General features: G+C 30.3%; 1 protein-coding gene across 1 annotated transcript in view; it reads left to right on the forward strand.

Annotated features, from left to right (window-relative positions):
* The first annotated feature begins 1,411 nt into the window (after positions 1 to 1,411).
* The window catches only part of LOC140434641 (lysyl oxidase homolog 3-like), a 32,862-nt gene continuing 21,648 nt past the window's right edge, over positions 1,412 to 12,625 (forward strand). Inside the window, exons 1-4 of the mRNA XM_072523055.1 lie at positions 1,412 to 1,702; positions 4,375 to 4,524; positions 8,238 to 8,409; positions 10,966 to 11,126. Coding sequence (XP_072379156.1) covers positions 1,522 to 1,702; positions 4,375 to 4,524; positions 8,238 to 8,409; positions 10,966 to 11,126 — 664 coding nt within the window. The 5' untranslated portion in view covers positions 1,412 to 1,521. The remainder of the gene's footprint in view (positions 1,703 to 4,374; positions 4,525 to 8,237; positions 8,410 to 10,965; positions 11,127 to 12,625) is intronic.

Genomic DNA, 12,625 nt, shown 5'->3' on the forward strand with positions numbered 1-12,625 from the left:
TATGTCTTTGTAAAGTGTTGTTTATATTTCAAATAGTTATATGTATTAGAAATTTACCTCAAAGGATTTTTGTCACTGGACTGATTTCCACTCCGATAATTACGTGATAAATTTATTGATTATTGTTTTTTATTTGTATAAAGAGATTACAATAAATAAAGGATGTAAAAAAAATTAGTAAGCTGTCATCGATGCAATGGAAACACACGAATTCTCCGTCATCAAAGAAGAAGTTCAACCTTTTGCAGGCAAGGTCATGCTAACATTTTTTTAACCATGAAGGACCCTTACTGATAGAGTTTAGAGAAGAGTGCATATTAACGCAAACCTGTATAATAAAACCGGAAACAAACTCCATCAGGCAATAAGACAAAAACGTCCAGGAAAGCTCTTACGTGGTGTTATTAATCCGCACGACAATCGGCGCGTCCTCATGTTGCTTAAGTAGTAAAAGGAAATTTACAACAAAAGAAATGGATGATATGAGAGCATTCACCCTATAGCCCGATTTATCGTTTTGCAATTTTTGCACCTTTGGGCTATTGAAAACGTCATTAAAAGGTAATCATTTTCAGTAGGACGAAGAAGTAAAAATACCGTAAAAGAATTCTTTGAGCAACAGGTACAAGAATTCTTATAACAGAGTATACATCGGTTGGTGAAATAATGGGATATGTGCCCAATAATTTAATAGTAGTGGTAATATTATTTCTAGATATATTTGCCAATAATTTTTTTCTGGGCCAAAGATGTGTTTCAATTGAACAAGCCTCGTTGTATTAAACAAATGGTTAAAAATAATACAACATGTCAGGTTATATAGAAAAGTAAATACTGATTTAGACCATTTAATGGAACTGATAAAAGTAAAAAATAGGAAAAGAAACTGGAACCTGGAAAAATTTAAAAATGAAAAAGCAAAAACTAAATGCGCACAAGACACAAGAACGTAAAACTAGGAACATTGAATCGAAAAGAGAAAATTATTGGAATAACATTAAAAATAATAAAATAGAAATATAGCAGATGAAAGAAAAGATTCGCCATAGGAACACACAATACCTACTTGATATTATTGTAGCTAAAAAACAGTCTAGACGATTACAATGGGCACAATATAATATTATTCACGTAAACGGAAATTGTATTTTATTCATTTTATATTATAAAACCATATTAAAGAATTAGTCACAATACGCGGGTTTAAAATTTTCACATGCAATCGTAATGATGCATTAATAAAATTAAAATCCTTGAAAAATAAAATCACATAAGTAAACAGTTCGTTTATTGAATTAAAACATGAACCAATTTTACGTAATACACAAACTATTAATTGTTTACTAAACCCTATAAATATTACATATGAAAGGTCATCGTGATGATCTTGTAAAATGATTTAAGAAACAAAAAAATTAGATTCACACATGTTTGGCTATCTAGTTCATGACATATATTACAGCTCTAAACTCTGTCGCTTAATAGTTATCAAAACGCTTTTACGGATGTATAGCATGAAAAATGCAGTTAAGCGGAGTGGGAGTTTGTTTTGTTGTAATTGCGATTTTTGGATTTTCAGTTTTATGTGAGACCCCTGAGGAAATTAAGCTCCAGAGAGCGTTGCTTGTAAGAAAGCATTTGAAGAGGTTAAAAAAAGTAGACGGTGGTATTAAGCTGGTTGGCGGTAGAGGAGAATTCGAAGGTAAGAGATAGTACTGTATTTTTTGTTTAAGACTAATACTCAGTGACGGCTGGTGATAATTTTGTTCAGGGGGCTCTGATTCAAACATACAAAAAAAATTAATAGGTACTTATATTACTAATAGTAACTCAATCCTTTTAATCTGAGATGAACAGTTCCATCACCTTTTCGTTGAAGTTAAAAATTTTTCCAATGAAAGTTTTTTCGATGGATAACATAGCAAGCGCTGTCTTGATCTAGAAACGTCTTGATCAATTTCAAAGTAGAGAAATATCTTTCAGTTATTGCATTTGTTTTTGATATCGTTATTTAAATAATCAAAACTTCACTTACTTCACAAAACGTTGAATTCAAATCATGTGACATTATTAAATTTAAAGTACGCAAGCAACCGATTAAATTTTTATTTGCTTGTGTTATTTCTGTCTGGGAGTAAAATATTGCCAATTCCAATTGCAAAGCACATTTTTCAATCATAGGAAATGCATTGCAGAAGATATCAATGTAGTTTCTTCTTATCATGTTCATAGTTTTCTCTTTGGAACAACTTTGCACCAGATAGATTATTTTTAAAAACAAAACGATTCTTAATTTGAAATATAGATAATATTGCCTCGCCTTAAGTTTCTCTCGCAGATAAATTTAAATTCTCCTTATTTCGTACCCGTATCTTCGGTCCCCCGACTCTTGCAAATGTTTCGTTACAGAGGGTAGGCTGTTTTTGATGTTAACAATTATTTTTTCAAAACTGTCAATAGTATATTGCAATTTCACAGAGTCCGTTCCAATTTTATGCAATTGGTTTTAAATATTTTGTCAGCCTGTGTCATTATTTTGTAAAAGAAAAACTTTTGGACTGTAGGATCATTAAAAAATTTGACGAGACCGAGGGCTTAAACTGTATTATACATTGTCTCCGTGTTATATATTTTTAGTCCAGTTACTGAGGCTTAAAATATGGCAATACCTCCGAATTTTTTGTAACTGCATCGATTTTTTTGAAAATTTCAAATTAAGCTTATCTTACCCTCCACTTCAAAAGTTATATACGCTCTAGCTGCGCTTTTTGTTTTTAAGGGGTGAAAACTACCCCTTATTGAAGAAACTGGGAAAAACACGGATTTAATTATTTTATGCACTTAAATCTTGTTTATTCGCATAAGGTAAATATTGTAATGTGTTCTCTAATATGAAAATTAATCATTCATAATTTTCAACCCTTAAAACGCTTTAAAAACCCTTAATGACACTTTTCAACAGCGAATAACTCAAAAAGTATTGATCTAGCGAAAAAAATGTTTACTACATTTTTTGTTTGAAATTTATCCTTCTATCGAATAGAGTGGTTATTTTGAGTGAAAAAATTTCCACCCTCGAAAAGGGGTGGCAAACACCCCCAAGGTACAAGCGCACATCGGCAATATATAACTTTTGTTCCTTGAGTAATTATTTACCAACACACAAAATTTCAAATGAATCGATTCAGTTATAAAGAATTCGGAGGTAAAAACCCTCAGTAACTGATCTATTTAGGATTTCAGCACTCCGAATTCCATCGTGTTTGCGATGGTTGTTCTGTCCAGAGAATTAAAAACAAAAAACGGATATGCCGCCCATGTTACCAAAAAATATACGGACATTAGGAGTGCTTGGCATCGCATTGTGTAATAATTTGTTAAATTGGTTCGCGTAACATTTTATTATAAATTATAATGTGAATTTTTGTACATTTCTCGTTAATCCCCGTCAACTGTACTCATTGGTGCTGCATTAAAGCAGCACCATTGTAAGTCTGTGCAATTAATTTCTCGAGCGAGTCTTTTAAAATAGGATAAATATGTTTCAACATACAGGTTGATATCCTAGCAGTATTTTAACTTTGCGGATTTAAATTACCACAAAGTCATGTATTTTCTTGTCAAAAAAATAATGAAGGACTAATACCGCCTGAGTTTGTGTAGAAACATGTATCTTCTATAACTAAGGCAAGAAATGAAGAATTTTAATTTATTTAAAATTTCATATACAATCTAAGAGCCCATTTTATATAGTTTTTGAAGTACTTTTAAAACTTTTAGCTTGTTTTAATTAAATAGGTGGTGTGAAATCTATATTTTTAGTTTGATCAACTAGTTCTAAAAACACGCCCTTATTAATCGACCGTTCAGACCTATTATGACTACGTAATTCAAGGCAAGTCTTGCCCTATTTTCCTTTGAAATGCGGCATTCACACACTCTCATTGTCATTTCTTAAGAATTTAACTTAATTTTATGAACTGAAAATAATTATATAGTATGTATCCACGCGTAATCTTGAAACAATCGAATGGTTAGTTTTACTCAGAGCTGCTTTATGAACGCCTATATAGGCCCGTTCGAGGCCCGATGTGCTTCGAAAATATTTTAGTTACTGCATGTCATTTCCATCGTAAAGATACAAAAGCCTTTAGTGTAGACGCTTAAAACAAATGCAATTATTGGTAAAATTACTTTAGTTAGGTAAATATATTTTAATGGGATAAAATGTCAACAGAACTTTGATCATTTCAACCTGGTAATTCTTAAGTCAACTGTGTATCGAATACCGAACTATTTTTATAGTATTTTATTTTAAAAGCTATATAGTAAAATATAGTTTGTTTGCTTTATAATTTTTATTTGATTTGTAAGGAAATGTGGAAATTCTCCATGATGGTTCCTGGGGAGCGATATGTGATGACGAATGGGATGTTACCGAAGCGAAAATTATATGCAAACAACTCGGCTACACAGGTGCAAATGCTTTGCCTACAGCAAATTCATATTTTGGACCAGCAAGAAGTAAGTATATACATATTTTATTATCTTTTATGTAATAGCTAAAATTACAATAATTATTGCTCATGGTAACCACAGGAATCTCTGAGAAGTAGAACCTCAATAAATTATATAGGAATTAATAAATTACCGTCAGGGAGATTCAACAAGGGACTTTATTAAATAAAATTAAAATAATTTGTAGCTAAGTCAGTAGATCTACTGGTGCTCGTCGGTAGATATTGCTTAACTGTTCCGTATCTGGTTTGTAATTTATTCCATCTTTTTATTTATTAATTTGACAAATTTCCAAAAACAATCTTTTTTAATAATTACTTACTTGTTGTAGAACCCTAACAATTTTATTCTCAAAAATGGTGCCCAGTTGAATGATGATCAACTGCCGCACACATATTTTTCTTTTTTGTACGTTCACTTTTGTGCTGTGTTATTCTTTGTTTGAACAATTGTTAAGTTTGACCGACATAACAACTCTGACATTCAGAACAAGACAACTTATAGATAACATTGGTTTTATAAAGAGTTGGAGTCTTGTCTTTTACTTTTGAAAACAGTTGTCTGATTTCTAATATATGTAACATCTTTGATATTAGTAAATTGTTTAAATAATCTACAGAAGTATTCTTTCTAACATTCTTAAAGACGCTTTTGACGAACTGAACAACTATTATGCAAGGGATACATTTTGATTTGTTAATGATGTAAATGTTTTAATTTTATTAAATGTTACATATATCGATATTTACTAACATACCAATAGGTCTGGTCATCAATATAATACAATCAAGGTTTAATTTAATTCAAAATTATACAACAATCTTTAAGGCTAGCTTTTTATTACTTCCAAAAAAATATTTTTGACAACACCCATAATAGCTTTAATGATGTTATAAGTTTAATGACATATAGAGTGGTCCGCTAAGTAATTATACAAAAAGAAACAGTAGATTCTACACTTTAAAATATTAGGATTTAAGCCAAATTGCTTTAATAAAATGTTGATATTAAGAAAGATACAGGGTGTTAAAGTGCAAAATTAAAATTTTAATTTTCGCTATAACTTTCATGTTTGTAAATATTTATGTATAAAAATTTACAACTGGGTACTTTAATATACGAGAAATTATAATTTGATGCACACTTTGATGTAGCTGATAGAGGGCGCCACATATGCCACATATGTGGCATAAATTTACACTTAACTTTTTTGCTCTTTAAGTTACTTGTATTTCTGACAAAAAAATATTAAAGATACATTATTTTAACAAAAAAGGTATACTTGGTAATAACTTCAAAACTCAACAGTTTTCGAGATAATCGCATTTTACAAATCAGCTTCATAATTCTGTTTTAAGGCAATTACTCCAAGCAACGAATGAAAAATAGACAAAAACATTAATACTTCTAATTTAACTAAAGTTAATAGTTAACGAAATATTAAATAAAATAAAGATATCAGCAGGGTAATTAATAATAGGATTTGACAAAATAACAGAATAATGGGATTTTACATTAAACATTTTACGTTTTATGTTAAATTAAAGTCATAATTAAAGCATTTTGTTTACAAACCAAATTAAAAAATAGTTAAACTAAATAACATAACATTTTGTCAAAGTAAGTGTTCGATATGTCCACCATTTTCTTTAATTCATTTTTCAATATATTCCATAAAAGATCGTCTCATAGACTCATTGGTTCTAAAGAAACTGCTGCAGTATTTATTTCTTTCCATAGTTGGTTGCGAATGTTTATGGGATTATTATAGACACGTTGTTTTAATGCGACCCATACACCAAAATCAAGCTGAGTAAATTCTGGGCTACGTGGCGGCTATAATGTATACTAGATGCTTATATTCTTTTGGATACATATCCAAATCTTATGGTATATTATGGAACTATATCTTATTTATATCTTATTTGTCGTAGAGGTTAAATAATGTATTAAAATGTGATGTATCTCGTTCATTGGTTACTTATATACACACGGAATAACCTATCGATGACATTACTTATTTATATGATTACGTTACAGCTTACGAGTAACTATAATTACATCTCGAACAAATGGACTATTATGATTTACTAACGAACTAAAATTATGCTGAACTAAATTGCCTGCGTGTTTACTATATTTAAAACAATATCGGTTATTAGGCCAACGATGATGTTTTTGTAAAAATGCGTAAAAATGAGTTTTTAAGGTTATATTTATAATTGTCTTCTAAGTTTCTAATTGTCCTATTAAAAATGGGTAAACAATTTACGTAATGAATAGTAAGTATTCTTTTGGGATTTTTTATAAATTAAATAATTGTATCAATATCTCACCACATTGCCAAGGAATATGTTGTTTTAATAAGAATAAATTATGAATTATGCTTATCTACAGGTATTCAATGCATTACCGCACAAATATCACAACTAAGAATTATTACGCAGCTGACTTATAAAATGCGATTATCTCGAAAACGGTTGAATTTTGAGGTTACTAACAAGTATATCTTTTCTTTGTAAAAATAATGTATCTTTAATATTTTTTAACATAAATAGATCTAACTTAAAGAGCAAAAAAGTTTAGCGCAAATTTATGCCACACATGTGGCATATGTGGCGCCCTCTATCAGTTACATTAAAGTATGTATAAAATTATAATTTATCATAGTCAAAAGCATCCAATTGTAAATTTTTTTTCAACAATATTTACAAACGTAAAAGATACTTAGCGAAAAATAAAATTTTAAATTTCTACTTTAACACCCTGTATCTTTCTTAATATCAACATTCTATTTAAGCAAGTTGGCTTAAATCGTAATATTTTAAAGTTCAGAATCTATGGTTTCTGTCTGTACAATTACTTAAGGACCACCCTGTATATAGGTGCTCCAAATATTTAGTAAAATATTTGGAGCACCTATGGGTAGGCCACTCAGCCCCATAATAGCAACCATTATTTTGGATTATTTACTGGATACCGTCATTTCACCATTACCTTTCTCTCTGCCCTTAATTAAAAAAAAATAGACGATATTATTTGTTCTGTTCCTACTTCACAAAGTCAAAATACCTTAATCATTTTCAATACTTTTAAAATAAACATATCCAATTTACTTTAGAGATTGAAAGTGAGTATTCGGTATGTTTTTGGACACAAAATTAATAAGAACTGAACAAAATAAAATAATGATTGATTGGTATCAAAAGCTACTCATCAAAAGTTTAATTTCAATGAGAAATAGGGTAAGGTATATTAATGATGACAAGTTGATGAACAGAAACTAAAACTTGCTATTAAACATCTTTGAAAATAATGGATACCCAAAATATTTCCTTAAGAAATTGATATTTAACTCTTACCTTTTTGACGGTCCCGCTGATATCTGAGCAGTACAACCAATTTATTATAAAAAACTGCTATTAATAAAGTAATTAACCCCTTCTACTACTTAATTATTAAACAATTTACTAATATCAAAATAAAAAAAAGGGAGAACTTTTTTCAAAAATAAAAGACAACGCATAACGTCACTAGTATGAAATAAAAAAATCATAATTTAAAATAAAAATTGATCTGTTTCGCATATTAATCTAAAAAGTAGCATGTTCAGTAAAAAATAAATGTATTCCATAATTTTGCCTCTCACTGTCTACAATACAAATGAATTGTAGGATATGTAAATTTGGAATTCAAAATGATTACATCCTTATTTTCAGGAAGATTTTGGATGGACAATATTTATTGCAATGGGGGTGAAACTGAAATATCCAACTGTAGATTTGACGGTTGGGGACAACATGACTGTACTTCATCTGAAGCAGCCGGTGTAATATGTGAAAAACCAGAAGCCGTTTTGAAAAGGCAAACTCCAAGACATACGAGTGAGATGTAAGTATGTTTTGTAAATTAATAAGTTGGATAGAGTATATTTTATACCCTCGATTATGGATTATAGATTTCAACAAATCTGTCGTTTGTCTTCGTAGAACTTTCCACACTGAGACCTGAGAGAGTCGCCTAGCAGGTTAAGATGGGTGCACCCAGCGATATTTCAAAAATAAAAATACCATGTCATTCTACATCAAAAAGATACCAATCAAAAAAATTATTGGGCCCCTAGACCCAAACATAACCCCGAAAAAATCAAAACGTTGTTTTTTCGTTTTTTGACGGTATCTTCGGTTTTGATCATCGTAAAAACTTACTTTTTTTTAATTCGTAGGATATTTTATTGTCTACATCATGGTATTTTTTACAATTTTTTTGGCGGAAAATTTTTGAAAGCTGATTGTTAAAGTCTTAATATATTCCCAATAATCCCTCATTATTCTGTTACAATTATTAAGAAAACACGAAAATATATTCTATTATTTTCCATGTATCTCCACCTAAATAAAACAAGTTTTTGTCTCGTTCAAACTTCCTCTAAAAACAGGTTGATTCTTTACAAACTTCGAGATTATTTTACCGCCAACGCTCAATATAAAAAATTATTATTTTTATGACCACAATTGCCAACGAACTATATTTGTTCGTTATGGAAACTCGTAAAGGGGCAATAAATCTTTAGTTCTTTTGTTTTTATGCAGTTTCTTCATAATGTATAAAAAAAGTGGAATTTTAGATCCCACCGTCTGGGACATGTGAAGTTCGTTAAAAATTCGTTACAACGGTTGAAAGATTGGCGGTTGTTTTTACCTATAAAAGCTTGATTCAAAGCAACATTCAGAGACTTCGTTCTCGGCCCTCGTGACAAAGAGTAGTTATATTCTCACACTTCGTGCTCGGCCCTAGTGCCAAATAGTTTACACTCTAAGACTTCTTTTGCGGCCATAGTGCCAGTAATTACTTCAGACTCTTCTCTCATACTTCGTTCCCGGCCACCGTGCCAACGTGACAGTATTCTCACTCTAAGACTTCGTACTCGATCCTCAAATAGGATAGTTTTTACATGCGCTCTACGTAAACCTTTTCTTGGTATACATATCAGAAAAATAAATAGTTATTGAAAAATAATAAAGCAGGAAGCAAGGTTTAGATATCTGGGAATAGACATAACTAGTTACGGAGATGTTGAAGAAGTACGACAACAAAGCTTAAAAGCAAGTAAAGCGGCGGAATCTCTTAATGACACAATCTAGAAGAACAAACACCTAAGACAAGACACAAAAACAGGAATCTATAAAGCAGCAATTAGACCTATATGAACACACACGGCGGAGACAAGACCTGACAAATCTAAAACGAGACGACTACTAGAAACAACAGAGATGAAAATACTTCGACGAATATCAGGGAAACGTCTGTTTGATAGGGAGAGAAGCGAAAACATAAGAAGAGCATGCAATTTAGAAGACATAAATGGATGGGTCACAAAACGGAAATAGGAGTGAAACGAACAGATTAGTATAATGGCAGAGGATATGATAGTACGAATAGCACGAGATAAGTCACCAAATGAACGAAGAAGTATTGGCAGACCAAGAAAAAGATGGTGCAATAATTTAAACAATTTAGGAAGCTAATATTGAAGAGGAAACAGGCTTTAAAGCCTACATAAAAAATGGAAGAAAAAGAAGAAGAAGTGTTAGTTAAAACGTTTGTAAACTACAATCTTTGTAAACTAGAGTGCAACGTAAAATAAAGTGCCATTAAATATAACAAAGCATTATTATTACCAGTTCGACGTAGAAATTGTTTTCGACGAAGCATTATTAAATCCAAGTCCAACTATTTAGCCAGTTCCAACGTCTGACCCGCTTCTTGTGTTGTAGAAAGGAGACAATTCACAACACTGATGTCATTTGTTGTGAAGACTTTAAAGAATTAAACTTAATTTAATTTGTATTTTGAGAAGGGTTTCTGAAGTAGAAATCAAAACGTCAAAGAAACGTATTTTGAACTGAAATTGTGGTTAATTCCAAATAAAAATAGTAAATAATATTAAAATTCCACAAGAAAATAGCTTCAGAATAAAATTAACAATTTAAATTAGCATATTCGAGTTTGTGGTTTTCCGCAGAGTTGGGCACTTCCATTGCATGTACTGGCGCTTCACTTTAGAATCATAAGTAAACAAAGACAATTCGTTACATAATATTATCCTTTACAATAAATTGGAGTCATTTTCGGTAGCATTCAAACTCTACAAATATTTGTTTCAATGTTGTTCAAAGTGAGATTTTTATGCACCATTTTGGAAACATCTGTTGTATTTACGTTTTAAAATTACTATGCAACATTTGTTAATACTTTTTTTAATAAATTATGGGTACAGTCTTTAATTTTAAATCTGACGGAAAATTTCACCATAATTTGTTGTTTTGATTGTTCGATAAAACATTTTTTTTGCTTTCGGCTTTAATACGTACGTAGGCTACGGGAATACGGGGTTACTATTTCTGTGTAATAATTGAATTTAATAATTTTATATTTTATTTTAAGGTCTCGTCTACCAAGAGATATGAAGATAAGATTAGCAAATGGCAGAGTTAGGACCGAAGGCAGGGTCGAAATTCAAATAGGAAATGGAGATTGGGAAGTAATTTGTGGAGATGGATGGTCCTTACTGGAGGCTTTGGTGGTCTGTAAAACATTAAATATGGGTGAGAATTTTCTTTAATTGTTAGTTTATTCTTTTGGATGTTTATTATTTAGGAAATAAGTAAAGTTAACTGATACCTTTTCTTTTATCCTTATCATGGGGTGTATTTTTGGACTTTCGTATTTGTTGTTACATCTAGTGTTAAGCATACATATGACTATTCTGTTTGTTATGATGGTAATATCATAACAAAATATCATAAAATTAAAAAAAATTCGAGTCTCTTTTTGTATATATTGTTGCGGAGATCCTGGTTCATATCTAATTGGGAACGAAATTTAAAAAAAAGTAATACGCAAGGAAAATGGCGAACGGATAAACACACCGAAACCAAGGTATTAAAAAAACCAAGAACGAGAATATCTAACGAACAACTGTCCAATTCACAAGTCAAGACATTTACAAAAATGAATATTACTAAAATCGCAAAAATGCAAATATCAATAAAAAAATGTAATTAATCGAGATTGAAACACATGCAACACAAAATTACCAAAATATGTGCATATATATGCATTACTTTTATTACAAATGCAGCTATTTTTTCTAAATTTGCCTAAATATGCAAATGCACATTCAAAAACCTTAAAAATAAAACAAAATATCTATCTATATAAAAGGCCATGAGTATATATCTATCTATATAAAACATTTGACATTTGAATCATATTTTGTTCTTGAAACGATATGGTTGATTTATTGCTAATTTATTCTACAAATTGATGATTTAAATATTGTTAATCGAAAATTTTACTACTTCACAACTTCACAGTAATTTATTCGCAAAATTACTAAAAATATAGGTTACTGTAATTGTAAGGTAAGATCAGTGACATGTAATATATATTTATTATATGTCATTGGGTAAGATAAACATACATCTACTATAAAAATAAAATGACGTTTAACAAACGTCAACGCTTTAAGAAAATAATATAAAATGAAAACTAAATAAGATTAAATAAAATTAAATAAAGGTAAATAGAATTAAATAAAATTAAACCAAGTTACACAGAATTACGTAGAATTAAATAAAAATTAAATAAAATTAAGTAAAAGCTATACCTGCAAAAACACTGCTATACCATTTCTGCTTCATTTCCCATGTAAAATACCATAAAAAATGCTAAGGTTCATTCTTCATTCGGCTCATTTTTTAAGAGTTTTGTTGTGAGGGTAGAATAATTCGTCGGATCGTGACGTATGATACATCATTGTAAAGGAGAGAGAGCATAGAATATGTTGAGACAGAAAAAACACATATTGCGGCATTACCAAGAGGGCATTACATCATATCTCCTTTGTTGTTAGTCCGATTGGAGCGTGTGATACGTTAAATGAAAGGGAAGATTATCACGAATATACTACGACAGAAAAAACAAACAAGACGACTACCAAAAGAACGCTACGCAGCTTCTTCATTATTACTAAACGTATAGTTACATACGAGATGTCATAGGGCACTATGGATAAAAATAGTTTAACTAGACAAATTTTGAT

This window comes from Diabrotica undecimpunctata, chromosome 2 (assembly GCF_040954645.1).
Source record: "Diabrotica undecimpunctata isolate CICGRU chromosome 2, icDiaUnde3, whole genome shotgun sequence".
NCBI classification, from domain to species: Eukaryota; Metazoa; Arthropoda; class Insecta; order Coleoptera; family Chrysomelidae; genus Diabrotica; species Diabrotica undecimpunctata.